Source organism: Lissotriton vulgaris, chromosome 10 (assembly GCF_964263255.1).
Source record: "Lissotriton vulgaris chromosome 10, aLisVul1.2, whole genome shotgun sequence".
NCBI lineage: Eukaryota > Metazoa > Chordata > Amphibia > Caudata > Salamandridae > Lissotriton > Lissotriton vulgaris.
This window is the reverse complement of record NC_141698.1, coordinates 1,009,681,827-1,009,702,341: the sequence shown is the minus strand read 5'-3', so window position 1 is coordinate 1,009,702,341 and position 20,515 is coordinate 1,009,681,827. Positions and strand designations below refer to the sequence as shown.

Sequence of the window (20,515 nt, the reverse complement as noted above, 5' to 3'; positions counted from 1 at the left end):
GGAGGGAGAGAAAGGGGTGAGGCGTGACAAGAAGCAAAAAAAACGGTGACAAGAAAAAGAAAAAGAGGCAGAAAAGGAAAGGGGTGGTAGGGGGAAGGGGATAACGAGAGAAATAAGCACGCGAAAAGAAAAAAAGACGCGAGCACAGTGGAGGGCGAGGGGCAACGCAGGGGACAGTATTACAAATGCCACGGTAGAGGGGAGGAAGAGGAGAGCGGCGGAAGCAACAGAGGGCGAGGAAAGCGTGGGGAGAAGGGGAGCAACACGTTCTGTGGAGGGAAGGGACGCAAACTAATAGGGAGATAGGAACATGGAGCAAGCTGGCGGCTGCGCACGTGCACGTGACCGCAAGCGCTAGTCCAGTAGAAGCCTGGGGTAGCACTTTTAAAAGCACACTACAAAATGTCTCGCAGAGCAGCGCATACGCTGAATCAGCGAGACCTAAAAAGGAGATCTGAGTACTGCAAAATCACTTTTCTGTAAGCTGATAAGCAGGCAGCAATTTACTGCTGTTCCATTCAAAACAGATGTAAAAAAATGTAAGTAAAAAGAAAGACCAGTAGAGATATGGAGGAGCGGGTGGGGAAAAGCGAAGGGGAGCAGGTAGAGTAGGATTAAAAAAAAAAACTAGGTGGGGCAAAGCGTGTAAAAGAAGAACAGGGGAGAGAGTAACTCAGGATAAGAATGTGGAAAAGCACCCAAGAGAGCAACAAGGAGCACGGAGGTGAGAAAAGCAAAGAAGAGAGAGAGAGAGAAAAGCATGAGGGAGAGAGCAACTCAGAGCATGTGATGCAAATACATGGCAGAAGGCTTAGACTATGGAGAGAGTGGGAAAACGCATTCACTATAATGGGCTGCTAAACCAAAATGAAAAAAGTAGTTCCCTAAAAGTGAGGAGTGGGAGAATACAAGTCGGCCAATAAAAGGATAGTAAACGAGCTATGCTCCACAGGAGGGACAAACACCAGATGGGACAAAGAAAGCCATTGAATAAGAAGCATGCAAATAAGAGGGACAGAGTTAACCAACTGTAAGCAACAGACTAGCGGTAAGCCCATTGTAAGTTCCTGATAAACACAAGGTCTGATAAATAGCACCAAAAGGTGATCCCAGTGAGGAAACATTTTATAGCACCACCTAGTTAGGTCTCGCCTCTCAATGCGCATGCTCATTGAGCATAGCGAGACAATAGGGGCTTAAACAAGGTTTAACTAGCTGGCGATTTACTGGCGATTTGATGCAGTGCATGTGCGCTTTTAGCTCAATGCGCAAGGGCAATGAGTTAAAATGCGCGTGCACAGCATCAAATCGCCAGTCTTCGCCATCTGTTCCCCTGCTTGGTGCCGCCAGCACTTCCTCTCTCTCTCCCCGCACACAGCCAGGCTCGCATTTCTCCTCCCCCTCCCCAGCCGCCAGCACCTCCCCTCTCTCTTCCCGCACACAGCCAGGCTCGCATTTCTCCTCCCCAGCCGCCAGCACCTCTCCTCTCTCTCCCTGCAGTTTCACGGCCGCCAGGCCGTGTCTCCCTTTATTTTACTTTTCTTGTTGTATTTTTATCTCGAGAGGTTAATGGCGACAACTCTTGAACAAATGGCATCATTGGCTATTTACAGATGCCAGCGTACTTTTGGTGAGAACGAACACACACTCGCGTTTCAGATTTGCTACACCGGGAGATCGTTAACCTTGGAGTTTTTGGTGAGTGCAGGGCATAAATATTTGTGGAATCTTTCCTTTGGTTGATAAAGGAACATGCTTACATGAAAGACAGCAGTTTGATTTAAATTATATCAGAGGGCTTTGACGAGTGAGAAACAGGTTTAATTTTCTTTTCAGTGTAGGCGGGTTTTATCGATCGTAACCCCACTCACCCCTCACTTACCCACCCCACTCCCACACACACACACCCCCCACACACACCCAACACACCCACACCCCCCCACACACACCCACCGCATCACTATGCACTACCACAGCATCACTGAACGCCACAGCATCACTCGCCACCACAACAACTGGCACTTCTTGGGTTGCCTTGTCCTACAGCTAAATTCGAACTGTTCTGAACTAGAGTCTCAATTTTCACAATTTTGCAGTACAACGATCAAAGAGGTACTAACTTAATTTCGACATCATTATTGAAGTGCAGTTTATTTTGTCTTCCTCAGTACTTCGTACATCTCTCTAGAGATGTGGCCTAACGACCAGAGCTGCCATCTAAGTCACGTACATACAAAACATGTTGCATTACAAATGCTATAGGTGTCACATTCGCGAAAGTTATAACTATTGGCATTGTAAATGAAAAAGCTATCAATTTAGCTATTTTAAAAACCAACACATAAATAAAATATTTGTCATTTACAAGACCAATAGCTCCAACTTTTCTAATGCGAGACCTATTGCATTTCCAATGCTTGTTCCCTTAGTGTACCTCTGACCCAAGAGTTGTGCGAGTATCTGTCCTTTAATATATAAAAAAAATGCAATCAGAAATTGTTTACTTCCAGTCATTTTCAACTCCCCACACAAACCAGCCGCTTTCATACTAGAAAAGTACTCAGATTATCGATTTGGAGTCTTCGTTCCAGGCAAGCACACCCTTTCCAATTGGACTGATTCCTGAATGGACATTCAAAGGCAAATTCGCATAGTCTAGCTACTACAATAGGCCTAAATACTAGCCTAATCTGGAATACTGCCTCTAAAACACCTAAAGGAAGACTAATTCAAACAGGAAAACTCTAAACAGGACTCCTCATGATTGCCTAATTCATGCAGAAGGCTGCATTCCAACAACAAACCTCTTCATCACTTTCTATCACCAACTCAATCTGGTGTTTGCCAAATGCATAGCAATGAGACTGTCCACCTTAAAATTATCAACTGCTGAAGGTCAAGGAGTACATTCTTAACCCCTGAGCAGTGCCTGCCATTGTAGAATGCTTTGTCCACTCCATTCAACCAGTCCTTAAATATTTGGAAGACAAATAATAATCTAGTAATTTTCCACTGGAGCAGATCAGCAGGGACTCAGCCGCGTCTTCAATGTCAACAAAGCCCAATGCAACCTCGAATTAAAGAAGCCTGCGGATCGTGCTTTAGAGACAACCATGACCCAAAACCATAGGACAACTACTAGTTATCGCTAAATTAAAGCCTTAAGCAGACTGCAACCAAGTAAGATCATGGAGTTCTGTAAAAAAAAGGTTACATCATTTCACCTAAACTTGACTGCCTCCTCCTCCCTACCAACCACTCTTTGCCCTCTAGGTAAAATAAAAACTGGTCAATTCTTCAATGTTTGGAGGATCCCACTATAGACTCGTTTCAAGCACATACACTGAAACACTTTTAACAACCTTACCATGGATGCAGCTATTCTCTCTATGCTGGTAAACAGTTATTCAATATCATCATGTTGTAGAGCAAAAAGATGATGCAATGTACACTTTATTGGTGATACTTAAGTCTAACAGAGTCCAGAAAATAATTTGTATTTATACAGCACTTCATACCACACTTCCAGTAAATAACTGGACTGGTACTATTACCCAAATTAATTCACCAGCCTCTGAAGGCTCAAAGGCTGAGCGTCTAACTTATTAGTCATCTTGCTCAAAGATTTAAAGATATCACATTTAAAACTGGGCCGCAAAACGAGTGCACACCTTATAGCCCCAATACCTTAATTATAGATGTTAACCTACTTAAATCTGTTGAGCTCTCTCTTGCACATACTCTTTCCGTTTCCCCTCACCCCTAGAACGCAAAATATACTAGCGTACCAGGCAGCATATTTAAAACTCCTTCCATTCACATGTTCATAAGACCAGCAACCAGACTACTTCAGTTGTGAACTGAAAAGGCCACCCTCCTCACCGTTTACGGATTGTGGCTACATAACATTGTGCAACAACTGCACCTCTTCCTCTGGAAAAAATTGATTTTTAATCATGAACACTTCTTCCTCTTATTTAATCATCAGCTGGGAAGTGAGGAACAAATTATGTGTCCAGTGGAATTTTCGGAGAGATTTCTGCGGAAGTCACAACTCTGATGACCAAAATATCCAGTTAATCACTCCCTGTCTGGTGTGTGTGTGCACAACAATTATTATTTGGTTAAAAGTCTTGTAATGTTGCATTTCAGGAGCCACTCAGACCAATTTATGAAGACTGGCAGGGTCCACTGCTTTTTACCTTACATTTAGAACGCAGCACAAAGTCCCAAAAGCTGCACTTTTATGCATGTATGTAATAAATCTCAAATTCCAGAAAGCATACAAAATCACAGTGGTAAAAACAGCTGTTCTAACACTTAGGTATATTAAAAATAGAAAAATGTACCAATTAAAATAGTGGATTTTTTACCCAGGCATCTGAAAATTCCACACAGACCTATATAAACCCTTACCTAATCCCTCAATGTTACCCCCTTCTTCCCCATAACCCTAATTGTCTTGGATCAGGGTGCTATAATAAATCAAGTCATATCATTCGATAAATGAATGGATGGCGCCATCCATTCCATCCTTCCTTTGTACCTTCTTTACATCACCCCTTACACCATAATTTATATCTTCCATTTATCTAACCCTAGCCCCAAATAGAACCTTACCGTAACTGCACCCTAGACCTTATACTAACACTAACCTTCACGCCAATCCAAACCATAGCACCTTCCCTTACATTACGTTTTACTTACTTGGACCTTAATCCTTACTCAACCCCTAAAGTTAATCTCACCCTGACCCAATCCTTGTCTTGAATCCTAACCTTTTCCTTAGTCTGCATGCTTTATTTTACACACCATCCCTAAAACTACACATTATTCAAAAACACGACGTAGCTCTAACCTTAAACTTCCACCTAACCACATCCCAACCCCCACTACTTTTCAACTGTTTTGTATATTCTATTTCTGTGTAGTCTAATATTTAACATCTGTTTCACTCCATTTTTGTTGCTGTTTTTACTGCCGAACACTTTCATATGCAATACAACAAAAACCTACTACCCTTCCTGTTGTGTTATCGCACCTCTTTGCAACACTGTTCCACAATGTAATGTCCTACTTTACCTATGCAAAAAGGGAATTCTGCTCAAGCACTAGCGATTAAAAACATTTTTAAGAGGCTACGCATTTCCGTTTTATGTCGTAGGTTAACAACTTATGCAGAATGGCATGTATGCATTTCTAGTTGCAAACCATGCATAAAACAAATGCAGGTGTGCCCTGATGCAAGGGAAAACTCTCCCATAGGCGACTAAAAATACATGTATCATTCAGAATGCAAAAGTAAACCTTGGTTTCTACTGACTAAGCTGCTCTCCCCTCCTCCACTCAGGATTCTGTATCCGCAGTAGGATTACTTCATCACTGTCAGAAACATAGTACAACAGAAGCTTTCTGCCAGTTGATCCAATTAGTTCCCCATTAGTCGAGCGTTGCACAGAGCAGGAAGTAAAGCCAATTATGATGATATTCGGAGAAGCAGTTCCTAATGATCTGCCACAAGTTAGTCTGTGCTGAAATGCCTTGTTGTGACTCACTGCTCAAAAGACAATTTCCCGTAAATACACACGTGGTGGTAGGTGATTCCTGCCTTTACACAGAGCTCATGTGCAGAAATAAAACAAGAACTCCGCAACGAAGGAACTGGTTATTTGAAATGGAAATTTCTGCATGCTGTACAATAGTTATTATTATTATTATGTTTCTTATATGGCGCCTGATCAACCCCCGAAGGGGTATCTCCGCGCTTGCCTTGGGAACCCGTCCTGGCTTTTCCCTGTGAGATAGCCCCTACAGGGCATCCCCAAGGTGAAAACCAGGCATCCCGCCGCGGGGGGGCCGTTGTGGAGATTAAGCAAGCTTAATGCCCAGAGTTGCAGAGTGTGAACCCATGATTAGGTCAGGCACCGAAGCGAGAATTATCGAGTCCATGGACATTTGAGCTCAAGACCCTGCCGCGTCGGGAATTGAACCCTGGTCCCGGGTCTGACCTCTGCTTCAGGGTCTGCCTGCTCTAACCAGTGAGCCACACTTCTCCACGTCTCTCTAAGTGTGCCATCGTAATTAGGAAGGTAGCAAGTAGAAACAATGACACTCTCAGCCTTTCGTTTGCTGGCACAATGTGTAGTAAAGTTGGAATTAGTGGCTAATGTTATTTACTATGCAAAAGCATGTGCTATGCTTTGGTTTTGTTAGGTTCTATTTGTTTGTTTAATGCATGAATAGCACTAATGTAGCTTCCCGCAAAACTGCAAAACAATGGGCATGGCAGGTACTTATTTAGTTGTAACCATCTCAAACAGGGGCCTATAAATTAAACACAGTCAACCTTTCCAAGAAGCGCCTCCAAGGGCTGGAAATCCACCCACACCGAGATTTGGACCAACCATCACAGGAAACATCAACAAGAAATGGCAAGCCATTAGGCCTCACCTTTTTGAGCTACCATGCTTTATGCTCATGATGTACCGCCATTTTGTTTGCTTTTTATTTGCCGTTCCAAAATGGACGGCATTTGGAGTGGAGAGTGGGGGATAAGCAATTTAAATGCACACAAAAGCAGTTTTCCAGGCAGCAAACGCATGTGCCGGACCGTCCCAAAACTAGTAAATAAAAAAAAAAAAGAATAGTTTAATGACCTCAATGTGAATGGTGGGGAGCAACGGAGGAGAAGTCAAAGGGGGACACCAGCAGGAAGAAGGCGGGGAGCAAAAGAAGAGCCTGAGGCGGGTGGGAATAAAACAAATAAATGAGTTCGGTAAGGAATGGATGAGCTTAGGTTTGGGGGAGGAGGAAGCTGTTGGGGGCGGGGGCCAGGGGGCAGGGGGAGGAAGCTTCTGGGGAAAACGGCGAGCACGGGGTCGAGGTATTTGAGTGGCAAAGAAGCACACAAGGAAGATTGCAATAAAAATAAGCCACTTTCATGGAGTGATGGAAAAAAAATCATTCACCCAATGTGAGCAGTGGAAGGATAGAAGTCAATCAAAAGAATAGTATGGAAGCTATGCTCCAGGGGAGGAATAGACACAAGAGGCATGAAAGCCACTTAAGAAACAAGCAAATGAGTGACAAGAAGGCCACCCAATCGTAAGTAACATGCTGGCTCTAAGCCCACTGTATGTTCGTGGTATGATCTATTTATTTATTTTATTTATTTTTTAAATGTATACAGCGCACTGTTACCCGTAGGTGTCCTGGCACTAAGTAATGCTCAAAAACCAGACCATATAGAGATTGAGAGTAAACAGCCAGGTCTTAAATACCAGGCAAAGAGCTTTAAACGAGATCCGTTTTCGCACCGGGAGCCAATGAAGTTTAGCTAGCTCCTGGGTAACAGAGGCGTACTTAGGAATCCCAGTAATAAGGCGCGCTGCGGCATTTTGCAGAACCAGAATTTTGTTCAAAATGCCCTGTTGTTCATTAAGGAACAAGCTGTTACAGTAGTCCAGACGCGATATAACCAGCGTAGTGACAAATGTTTTCTTACAGCTTTCTGGAAAGAAGGGGAGTATCTTACGGATTGTCTTGAGCAGGAAAAAGATGGAGGAGGACAACACATTGACCTTGGGTCCTAAGGTAAGCTGGTCATCAATCAATACCCCTAGGTTCTTAACCTTGGGCACAGGGGTAGGGACATTACCCATGCCTTCAGGCCACCAGTTAGGACTCCAGAAGTTAACTTTTGAACCGCACACTATAACTTCCGTTTTTGCGGAGTTCAATTTAAGGCAGTTTCCAGCCATCCAGTTTCCCACTGCCAACATACAGTCCTGAAATGTTTTGGCTACTCCATCTTCTTTGCCCGGTAACAGGGACACCACTATCTGGGTGTCGTTGGCGTAAGAAGTAATATCAAAGCCAAATGCTCGAATCTATAAGATGTCTTTCAACAACGGTTAGCTAAAAGCTGCCTGTAGGCTAAAGCTAAAAAGAACTACACCACATACTATTTAGCTATCATTTCCACAGGTAACTTTTACACTTTATCTTAATGATCTTACTTGAATTCTTTTTGGAATCACAATGGCAATGAAGAAATACAATGTTTTCTTAGGAGACCAGCCCAACAGTAAACTTAAATTTAGCAGTAAGGTAATATTCAAATTTCTGTTCAACTCGCATGAAACAGATGCTAGCTAGGATAACTAAGAAACTCCCTCCCACCTCAAGGTAATATTGTGTAATGTCTTGCTTAGGTGACTCCTGTGCCCCAAATTTCAGAAGTGAGCTGTGTAAAGCACAAGTTACTTATCTTCGGTAACAATATATCTGTAAGAAACAGTAGTTTGTGTTAGATTCCTTACCTTAGAATATTCCCAGGCGTCAGACTGGATCCGGAAAGTTTTGCGTAGCAATACCCCTGCACATCGGTAGGCGTCGTCTGCGGCTCCGCATCCGTCGTCGGAGTCGTTGGCGCCAGGATGACGTCGTTGGAGTACTTAGACGCCGCCCTCGCGTTCTTACGTCAGATCTTTTACACAGCTTTTCTGAGCCAGGAACGCAGAGCCATGATAAAAAAAGGGGGGAACGTTAACCCTAGATATCGGTTCGCAGAACGGGGTGGATGGGTAAGGCGGTAAGGAATCTAACACTAACTACTATTTCTTACAGATATATTGTTAGCAAGGTAAGTAACTTGTGCATCTGAAAGAAACCGGTTAGTGTTAGATTCCTTACTTTGGAATAGATACCCCAGCAATACCAACCCCGGTGGTGGGTCTGCGAACCAATGATCACACCAGAAAGTTCTGGAGAACAGAACGGCCAAAAAATAAGTCTCTCTGGACTTGGCTGTCCAGGCAGCAGTGTCTAGCGAACGTGTGCAGCAAGGCAGATGTAGCTGCCTGACAAATGTCCTGCAAGGGGACTCCGCGACCCAGGGCAGTAGTAGCCTCCGTGGCCCGAGTGGAATGGGCCCACAGCCTAACAGGAGGCTCCTTTTTAGCCACAGAGTAGCATATCTTGATGCACAACACAACCCACCGAGAGATGGTCCGTTTTTTCACCACCCATCCCTTCTTAACGCCCACGTAACTAACAAACAGTTGGTTGTCCACCGGAAACTGGCGTGTGCGGTCCAGACAGAATGAGAGCGCACATTTTGGGTCCAGACGGTGGAGCCTCTCTTCCTCTTTCGAGGGATGCAGAGGCGGAAAGAAGGTGGGCAAGGTGATAGACTGCCCGATGTGGAAGGCTGTGACTACCTTGGGCAGGAAAGAGGGACGCGTTCTCAAGATAACTTTGTCTGGATGGAAGAAATGAAAGGAGGTTTGAAAAAAAGAGCCCGGAGCTCACTCACTCTCCTGGCAGAGATGATGGCAACCAGGAAGGCAGTCTTAAGAGTAAGAAGACGAAGAGGGCAATTGTGAAGTGGCTCGAAAGGAGCGCACATCAAATAAGTAAGAACAAGATTAGAGTCCCACTTAGGCATCACGGAAGGAACATGAGGAAACATGCGAGTTATCCCTTTCAAGAATCTATTCACAACAGTGGACTTGAAAAGAGAAGGCTGATCAGGTAGCCTTAAAAAGGCTGAAATGGCAGAGAGGTAGCCCTTGATAGTGCCCAGAGCAGAGCCCTGCTGGGCAAGAGAAAGAAGAAAGAGGAGAACCTCTTAAAGGGGGGCAGAAAGGGGATCCACAGCCTTTGCTGTGCACCATGCCACAAATTTGTTCCACCTGCAGGCGTACACCGATTTCGAGGAGGGACGCCTGGCTGCCAGAATCACATCACAGACCTCAGGAGGCAAGTCAAATGGCCTCAATTGCCGCCACTCAATCTCCACGCATGGAGGTGGAGGCTGGCCAGGTTCGGGAGGAGGACCGTCCCCTGCTGCTGCAACAGAAGGTCCTCCTAAAGAGGCAGACAAATTGGGGGATCGACTGACATGCTGAGTAGCTTGGGATACCAGCATCTTCGTGCCCAGTCCGGAGCCACAAGGATGACTTGGGCCCGGTCTCGTCTGATCTTCATCAGCACTCTGGGCAGAAGTGATATAGGCGGAAAGGCATACAACAAACCGCAACTCCACTCACAACGTAAAGCGTCGGCTAGCGAGTGCCACCTTGGAAATTCCAACGCGCAGAACTGATGACATTGCGCGTTCTCTTCGGTGGCGAATATCTAACCAAGGCTCTCCCCACTGCTGAAAGAGACCTTGCGCCACGTCAGAGTTCAGACGCCATTCGTGATCCATCATGCACCGATGGCGGAGTTCGTCCGCCCTGGCGTTCAGGGAACCTGCCAGGTGTTGAACCACCAGGGTCATGCCCTGATGTTCCAGCCATTGCCGGAGGCGCAGAGCCTCCTGACAAAGGGTCCACGACTCCACCCCACCCTGTTTGTTGGAGTACCACATGGTAGTGGTGTTGTCCGTGAACTCCTGCACTACACTCCCCCGGACAGAGGGGAGGAATGCTTTCAGTGCAAGCCGGATCGCCCGTAGCTCCAGAAGGCTGTTGTGGAGCCGGGACTCCACCGGAGACCAGAGGCCTCTGATCTCCGCCTCTCCCATGTGGCCCCCCAGCCCAGGAGGGACGCATCCGTCACGACTACGTGCTCCAGTTGGGGTAGGGAGAAGGATCTGCCGCAGACCCAATCGCGGTCCGTGAGCCACCACTGCAACTGTCTCGCAGTGCCCTCCGAGATCAGGATGTGGTCGGACAGGTTGCCCTGAGGCTGGGCCCACTGAAACTTCAGGTCCCACTGCAGAGCCCGCATCTGCCACTGGACGAGACGCACCAGAAGGATGCAGGAGGCCATCAGCCTCAGAAGCCGCAGCGTCAACTTGACCGAGATCCGGGATAAAGGCTGAAAGATCGAAATCAGAGCCTGAATATCCCGAACCCGCTGTTCGGGAGGATAAACCTGAAACCGCGCCGAGTCCAGAACCGCTCCGATGATGAGGAGCTTCTGAGAGGGACACAGGTGTGACTTTGGCACATTTATGGAGAACCCCAGCAAGTGCAGGAGGTCGGCCGTAGTTTGGAGGTTGCTGACGACTGTCTGGGGCGAGCCCGCCTTCAACAACCAGTCGTCGAGATAGGAGAAGACTAGGACCCCTAATCTGCGCAAATGAGCTGCGACCATCGCCATCACTTTTGTAAACACAGAGGGGCGCTGGTAAGGCAGAAGGAGAGCACGGTAAACTGAAAGTGCTCGTGGCCTACTGTAAACCGCAGGTAGCGCCGGTGGGCCATCAGGACAGTCATGTGAAAATACGCGTCCTGCAAGTCCAACACCACCATCCAGTCTCCAGTGTCCAGGGCAGCTATGACTTGAGTCATAGTCAGCATCTTGAACTTCTCCTTCCGGAGGAAGCCATTGACGTTCCGTAGGTCCAAGATAGGGCGTAGGCCCCCTTTGCCCTTCTTGGGAACCAGAAAGTAGTGGGAGTAACAACCACACCCTACTTCTGGCCCATGAACGCGATCGATGGCCCCCTTGGCCAAGAGGCCGTAACTTCCTCCTGCAGAAGTTGCAAGTGATCCCCCGACATGGGGTGGTACTGCGGTGGCATGGCTGGAGGGGTCGCCTCGAAGGGGAGGGAGTAGTCCCTTCGGACGATCTGCAGCATCCACCTGTCCGACGTGACAGTGCGCCAGTGGGAGAGGTGATGGTTAACCCTGCCCACCACTGGCGTCAAATGGGCCTGAAAGCTCTGACTAGGAGGGCTTTGAGGCGGATGCTGCAGGAGTGGATGTGGACAGGCCTCGCCCCTGGCCCCGCCACGGCGGTTACCAGGTCCGCCGCCGCGCTGGATGTTAGTCTGTGGCCCGTGGCTGGCACGACGTGAGTGGGCGCCCCTTCCTTGGCCACGAAAGGACCGAAAAGCAGAAGTTTACTGGCGCTAGCCGGTCAGGCCCAAGGACTTGGCCCTAGCCCTGGAGTCCTTGAAACGCTCAAGTGCACTGTCTGCCTTGTCGCCAAAGAGGCGACGGCCCTCAAACGTCATGTCCATGAGGGAATTCTGGACATCAGTCGAAAAGTTGGCGGACCACAGCTAGGCTTGGCGGCGAACCGCCACCGTCGTGGAAATAGCCCTGCCCAATGAGTCTGTGGTATCCAGCCCACATCGGATAGAGTACCGTGCTACATCTCGCCCTTCCATAAGGGCTTGAGCGAGTTTGACCCGGACCTCCTCCGGGCAACCTGGCAGCACATCCGCGACCATGTCTCACAGAGAGTGGGTATAACGGCCTAAAAGGCAAGCGATGTTGACCGACCGCAACCCCAAACTGAGTGAGAACAGCTTCTTACCGAACTACTCTTACCTTTTGGATTCCCGATCAGGTGATGCAGTCGGGAATGTGGTCTGGGAGTTAGAGGTCTGGATAACCAGACTCTCGGGGGTGGGGTGGGTGGACAGGTAGCTAGGGTCGACCGGGGCCGGGCAGTAGAGCCTGGCCACGTTCTGAGCCAAAAGAACATCAGTAAGGGCCTCATTAAACGGCAGTAGAGGCTCCAAAGAGCTTGCCTGCGGTTTACGAACCTCAGTGAGGAGGTTAGTCCTCACGGCCTCAACGGGGAGCTCAAGACCCAAGACCCAAGGCCTGGGCAGCCCTCGTCAGCACCACGCTGTAAGCAGCCCCCTCATCTGTAGCCACGGTCGGAGGAGAGACAGAGCCAGTGTCGGGCGAAGTGTCCAAACTACTGGCCTCCCCTAGATCCACTACCCAGTCCTGATACGACTGGCACTCTCGTGCCAGAGGGTCCTCAGACCCCTCCCAATCCTCCTAGTCTCCCATCTCCTGATAGTCAGATGCAAAAGATGGGGCCGGATCATGGAAGAATTGCTCTCTCGGCGTCGAATGCGGCGTCAAGCGACGCTGGTCTGACGCCGGATCCAGACAGAGGGAGGGACCGGGGACGGGTTTGTGTACACAAAGCATAGGCGTCTGAACAGAAAATGAAGTATCACCTCCTTTGCAGCAAGAATGTCAGACGCAAAGCAGTCTACTGAAGAGCAATCCCTCCTTTAGGACCCATGCAAAGAGCTTTAAACAGCACCGACCTGGAAAGGGAGTCATGGCAGAGCCAACAGAGTGTTTTCACTTGCAGGTATCTAATCAAATGGGCTGCTGCATGCAAACGGCACTATAAATGGCAAAGCAGGTAGCAGAAGATGGTATTAGACTATTGCTATAATATAACCCTAATGAAACAAAGGCATTGTTGGGAGTCTGGATTAATTGGAAGTAAGTACTGCAGTACACTCCATAAACGTAAATTTTAAAAAATCTACCAAATTAGGTAATCAAACTTTTTTAGGACACTTGGTGAACACCAAGCAATAAGGCCTATCATGGGATATTTTACATCCAATTAAATTTTTTAAAAAGTATTGAATTTATTTTCCCCAGTCGGCAATAACAGCATCTATGAAATTTAGCATAGCGTCAATGGCATATTGTAAAATTAGAAATATGGTTACATTTTACCCCCATAACATGCACTTGCACGTTATATATGGACATTGCTAGTCCGGTACATCTGAACATATTTTACATCCATAGCAGGGTATAGTTTACCTTTCTTTATTTAGAATGTCACTGAAGTAGCAATGTATATATGTATATATTTAATTAATAATACAGTTCTTCAATTAAGATACAGGATATGTTCAAGTCCGGTTGAGTTAAGACGAAGCGACTCCTATGATATTAGATCATTGTGTTGGCAGTCTTTTCTTACAGCTTGAGATTTTTAAAAAAGCATTACAAAAAATTCTGACCAAATTTGATTAATCCGCAACTGCTATATTTCGGTACAACAGCATACCCTAAACAGAACTCATGACACCCACTAAACATAGGGAGGACAAGTTAGCGGATAAATATTAGGACTCGTGGTTAACTTCCAGCCAATTCACACTTTCACAAACCTGCTGCAGATGCTTCAATCAGATAACCCGGTTTGCATGTAAACACCCAGACTAGACCGCCGACCACATACAACATACTTAAATTACATCTGCCTATTTACACCAAAACATCAAATACCCTGATGGTGTCTGCTATTTGTCACAACTCAAACACTACACAAAGCAATGGAATCCCCGAAACTTGGGCCTAAAGACAGTGAACTCAGTTAGTGATTATAGGCAATGAGCACAATATAAAAAGGTACAACTTATCATTAGATGCTTTGTTTTCAAAGTAATATTTAATCAATGTATTTATAACTTCATCATTCCAAGACTAAGTTTTGCCTGTCAGACTTTCAATTGTGTCTAGTCCAATATTTCTCACTCTGCGGGTAGAACAACCTCAAATTTGTTGGCAACCATGTACCTTTAATTCCCATTATGAACCATAGTACAAATATGTACATCACTTCTGTTAGAGGATCCAACACCAACTATAACTTTGCATGAACATATACTATATGGCCATTGCATGCTGCATTGATAACTTATCTTTTGCTCCAAATCTAGGTCCTCCTAAGTACACAACAGAACAGAATAGCATAGTTGTGGGTTACCACAAATGACAGCTGGTAGGCTGTATCCTATCACAAGTTACTCCTTATAAGAAACAATTTAAATGGTGTGTGCAGCACCAAGTATCTTATCAAGGGTCAATGTATATATATCCTGAGCAGGCTCTCTCATCCCTTTCCTTCATCACAGTATGTTACCATTTTAGCTAATCCAGTCCTAAGACCCAGATGAGCGTTCCAGTCATAAGATACAGAGATGGCCATAGGGCCAGAAAGGAGAGGTACAGGATTTCACATCAGCCATCATTAGCTGCAATTCATCCAAAAGTTCCAGCGATTTCTATGTTGTACCCATAAGGAAAAGGAAGAATGTGACATGGATATTTACAGATAAAGACGACTACACACTGCACATATAATTTTATAAAAATACAAAAGCTTTACACGTTTCATTTTGCTTAATGTCAAAAAATGCAAAAACAACGTTTTCCAAAAGAACGACTTACCGCCCCCTCCATGAATGTTTTGTGGTGTAAAAGCAGGCCAGATCCTTATTTTCCCGAATAATATTCATTTTGTGCAGAAACCTAAAAGACAGAACACAGTTTACATTTAGGTAGAAGGCTTGTTAAGTAAATTGGCAAAACATCAGCTAGTGTCATACACACAAAGCTGTCTTTTGACTCCACTCCTCTATTTTCGTTTACGTCGTAATCTATACTGAATACATGGGACACAAATATGGCTCCAACTGGAAGCCAATGAAATGTACACCTCGTACAGGATCTGCTACTTGCAGCAGTACAAATAATTGGTTGCTATCTGAAATGAAATGGTTTTAAGGTTGCTAAACGCATCTTGAAAACTCTCTGTAATCACTAGAAATCATTATATGACCAAAATCGTCATGGACTTCCCACAACAAATATTTGGTTTTAGTCTATTCAAAAGAAGATCATTAATAACATTGCCTTTTTCAACTAGTCAGTAACAAGGGACACAAGGGAGTTCCCAAATCATTTTTCTACTATAAAAGCAACCTACATCTCAACATATTTGGACTGTACGTAGGCCAGAGTTGTTCAGAATTTACCAAAGAAAACATGATTTACAGGGTCTACAATTTGATCCCGTATATGTTGAAAAGATGTATTGAAATCAAGCTGCAGTCTTCCAAAAACGTCACTTTCTGATATGAAGTACACAATACTGGATATTGTGAGCACAAATGACAATCTACTTCAAGAAAAATAATTTGAACCAAGGCAAAGCAATAGCTCAATAATGCCAGCGCCACACTATTAGATCTTGCCAACAGAGGCTGAAGGCAAAACACTAAAGAGTTCCATTAGGCCCACTGTAAGCCCTCAAACCCTTGCCTTTACAACATCCTGAGTTCTGAACTCCAGTGCACGTCTCATCTTTTGACTTCGTCCGAGAAGAGTACTGCATACTGATAAAGGTAGTGAGGAATTCACTGACATCAGGACGCACACCACCTTCTCGAGCTCCAAGCAAGTTCAACTAAGGCTTAACAGACCATCTAGCACGCAAATGTTGAGTCTTCTGTTGACTTGGAGAAAACCACAACACACTTTATTGGTTTAACAAATGCTCTTTTTAAAATAAATGCTAAAACCTCCATCTTAAAAAATATTTTGAGACAGAAAAATATCCACTGCACAAATGAGTATTCTTAATGTACCCAAAGTGTGTGGATTGCTCTAGAGGGAATCAAGAAAATAGCCAAGAACTGTAAACATTTCATAATTTTTGGGGAAAAAAAGAGAAAAAGAAAGTGATGCGCTAGAAAGAATATTTTTATTCTCTAAAAATGACATCAACAAGGGCTCAGCTCACCGGATTTCAGCAACAAAGTTGTTAATAAAAAAAAAAAAAGGTTTTGCACGCGGTAGCACATTTTTCCAATCTTTTTCTTTCTACCTACTTCCAGTTTGGGAAAGAAGCAGGAGTGAAACCCATAGGTGTATACAGAAAGCTATACATTTCTGAAAAGTAGACTACATTTCGAATTCAGTAAGGGGTTATTTATGTTGGACACTCAGTTTTTCAAAAAATAACTAATCGTTGAGCCAAAAAAATGAAAATAATTAGGAAAATATGGCAACCGCTGACAATGTTTTCAACTGTAAAGTTGTGTCCTGATGTCAGATTTACACAAGTCATATACTGATAAGTCCATCATACCCCTTTTGGGTATATGAATATGTACCATTTGTTGGCAGTCCAAAAACTCCAGTACCAGCTGAGCTGCAGCTTATAATGGGGTTTCATTGTGTACGGACCAAGCATCCATTCGTAAGGTAAAATATAATGAATGAAAAGTGGGTATAAAGAAAGCGTAGGCATTTTCGAAACGTGTCCTAGATATTAAGTTAGGTTAATTATAGAGCACCTGGTGCTACCTATACTATCAAATGATTTGGAGGGCATTTTCCTAAATCTGTTATTTGCAAACTGGATTACATGTGGAAGCAACAAAATGGAGAAAGTGTCAATTGATAATAACAAATGTTTTACTAATCTGTATTCCCTACACTACTCCGGAAAAAAGTACCCCACTTGGGTTGACCGGATTGACCCCAAAACGCAGCGTGGAGACATCATGACATCAGGATGAGTGTGACTTGCATGTATCACATTACATTTTCTCACACAGAAGGCTCTGCAAACCTCAAACTATGCTGAAATCACAAATTTTTCTAACACTTCGGATAAGGAAAGTTCTGGAATCCGTACCACTCAATGTTCTCACACTACTTCTGACAAAAAAATTATTGCATTTATAAAGAAATAATCCTTGAGGTCTAGTGGGCTCAACCTACCTACCTCCTCCCCCCCCCCCCACTGGTATATTCAGGGCAACCTGCATCCACTCCCAACCCCATCCACTGAGGCATGCATTAAGACTGCTTGGGCTGTTAAGAAGGGGGAACAACTCTAAGCTGGGGAGGGTCATCCCACCCCGCCTTTAAGAAAGAAATAAAAATTAATTCTTGGTGTCTAGTGAGCTGTCTGTGGTGTTTAGTGGGCTTTATGCACCTCCCCCGTGCCAGCCAGATTGGGGTAAATCCTCCCCCCAATCTGCAATCCTCGTGAGTGTAAAGAAAGACTGCTTCGCCGATTATGGGGTAGGAGCTTGATTCAAGGCCTCATAAAAAATAAAATAATATCCATGGGATCTGTTGGGCTAGTGAGCTTTCTGAAGCAGGGATGAGTGGGCGATTGGGGGAAGGCAGGGGATGAGGGGATTTGAACCACCATTGAGGGCAGGAATGGATTGAAAGTTTTATTGTGTAGGGGCACTACTTGCCCCCACAAATGTGGTCTCTGGTTCTAGTGGGTTGATCTTGGGAATCGCCCTTGTGGGCGGAGATATGCCCGCCTCCAAGCACCAATCAAAGTAAAACCAGTCAGCGGCTAATGATGCGGACTGGATTCACGTTCAATGAATGTAACTTTAGCAGTCTGCGTGTCACAATGATCGGGAAAAATGTATCCTTTTTTGATAGCGCAGGGACACATCTTTTGAGGTAGCCAGGCGATCAACAAATGAACCATTATTATTATTATTGTTATAAAAAAGAAATTCCTTCTGGTGTTTACACCAAAAGGATTTTCTTTAGCACTGTGATGGATGCACCACTCATGTCCATCACACTGTCAAAGTACTGAGGTGGATCTGACAGTTCATCTACACAGTTATGTGGTTGATAATGTAAACAACCACCATATGGTTGTCACCATCAGGCCTAGGACTAGCTTTAATACAGCGACAAGGAATCAGGGATGTGGACGGCACTGCAGCACCCCGATTAAATTGTATTTCCATCTGGATAGTGTTTGATATCTCAAACGAGGCACTGAAGCAATAGCCGTTCGTGTAGCAGAAACACCATGGGGGGATTATTTCAATTCAATAAACTTTATTCGGCTCAATATAGCCATAAAAGTGCACAGAGCAAATATGAATAATACATGTTAAAACAGTGAGCGTACTAAACATTGGTGATTATCGCTTGGCACCCTAAGGCACAAGGGCAATTTCCGGCTAAAATCAAATAACGACATAATTCAGCATAAACCTCCAAAAAGCCCTAAAATAAATAGAGCTAAAAATGGTTCCTCATGCCGCCTAAGGTACTAACAGCTAGCAGAAGTTATTTAAAAGCCCTAAAACATACGAACATATGATAAAATATGTTTGTTAAAAGCATACAATCAATGCATATCAGTAAAATCACATTACAGGCAGCAGCGTTGGGCCAAATACAGAAAGAGCATGGTAAATCAAGGTTCATAGTGCCTCTCGAGCGGACAGCAGCACGCAGGAATGAGGTAACATGGAAACACACTTCAGCATCTGATAACTCCCTTAAATATTGATACTCTTGCCAGCAAATTCTCCGATTTCCAACCTTCAGTAAGAGAACCAGAAAGGTCTTGGTAAATCTTATGTAATAACCCTCAAAAAAGCTAACGCGCAACATAGATTGACCAGTGGGATCATTACAAGGGCATGGTTGGAGAGTGAGCTTATGTTGATCGTCAAGAGAGAAAGACGAGAAATATTTCATAGAATCAGCCCGAGCCGAAATACCAGTGCTCAGTCCTATCTTCCTCAACTGTGCCAGAAACAACCGTTAAGGGGCTTATCTGGGCACAGTCGCAAATAGTTTGCAAATGGGGGCTTAAGGGATTCTGCTTGTGCCTCAGCTAAAAAAAGGATCTGAACCTGCTTTTTCCCTGGTAAGGTTCGGGTGCTGTGTTCGCAAAGACATGCCTTAAACTAATTCCCTCAAATACACTCTTTACATACGCCAGCTAGGTTATAGACAAGCCTTTATCACATGCTAGGCAGTCACTAATGCAAGGGCAGCTTCCTCTGTTTGCCGCACAGATAACCAAAGCAGAGGTGGGCGGTTCAGAAATCTGTAGATCTTGTATCCTAGGCGCAACTCATTGTGAGAAATGAAGTGTGGAGGGGGCGGGCGCACAGTATCTTTCCTGTTTGAATGGCTGCACACTCGCCAAAGCCCCAGATCTCCGCCCTATAAGAAGCCACCGGAATGCACGGAGAGGAATAAATCTTGATCAATGGGCCAAAAATCCTGCCACCAGATGGTGATTGAAGACTAAGTATTAAACTAACCACCCATAGCTTCTCCCTACGCTGTACTGTGTTTGGGGGGGGTCAATTCACAGCGAGGAGTTTACCGGCCAGTACACCAACGCCGACAGCAGCTCCAGCGCCAGTGCCAGCTCCTGGGTGGGGAACGCTGTAGTCTCGCCGCCTCAGCTCCAACAACGCAGCTGGAGACTACAGCTCCCAGCGAGCTTAGCGGGCACTTCCTGCCTCCCGCACTCTTCGCGCCTGGTGGCGCTACAAAGAGCAGACGCACCCTCGGTGGAGCGGGGGGGTCAATTCACAGAGAGGAGTTTACCGGCCAGTACACCAACGCCGACAGCAGCTCCAGCGCCAGCGCCAGCTCCTGGGTGGGGAACGCTGTAGTCTCGCCGCCTCAGCTCCAACAACGCGGCTGGAGACTACAGCTCCCAGCGAGCTTAGCGGGCACTTCCTGCCTCCCGCACTCTTTGCGCCGGGAGGCGCTACAAAGAGCAGACGCTCCCTCCGTGTCGCGGGACGCGCGCGGGCGACGCCGGGCGGAGCCCGGGCAGAGGGCAGGCCGTCCAAGGACGACCAGGGACGGGACGGGCCATATCCCTTTCATCATGGGTAAGCGTAAACTTGTGACATCGGCGGCAGGCGAAGCGAAAGCTAAGGTGCCTAAGTATACTACCAGCATTATTACGTATCTAACAACGAAAGTGGGTGAACTATTAACAAAGATTGCAGAGTCAGAGCGTGAGCTGGGTCTTGCAACTATCCCAGTGGATGTTGACACATCTAATACTTCCACTATTAACTGTATCCCGTTGGAACCTAGGGTCATTATTGAGTCCTGTAGACCCATCCTCCCACAATCTCCTACTGTTCTTCCGTTCCCGGTACTGCCTGAAACAGTGATACCATCAA

The 20,515-nt window shown here is 45.6% G+C and overlaps 1 protein-coding gene across 4 annotated transcripts in view; it reads right to left on the bottom strand.

Annotated features, from left to right (window-relative positions):
* Positions 1–20,515, bottom strand: part of DNAJC13 (DnaJ heat shock protein family (Hsp40) member C13) — a 1,694,551-nt gene that overhangs the window by 1,574,453 nt on the left and 99,583 nt on the right. For all 4 annotated transcript variants that reach the window (XR_015300721.1, XM_086942056.1, XM_086942057.1 and 1 more), the window contains exon 2: positions 14,964–15,044. Coding sequence is in view for 3 of the 4 variants with exons in the window: in XM_086942056.1 (XP_086798182.1) it covers positions 14,964–15,031 (68 nt within the window). In the remaining variant the exon portion in view is untranslated. The remainder of the gene's footprint in view (positions 1–14,963; positions 15,045–20,515) is intronic.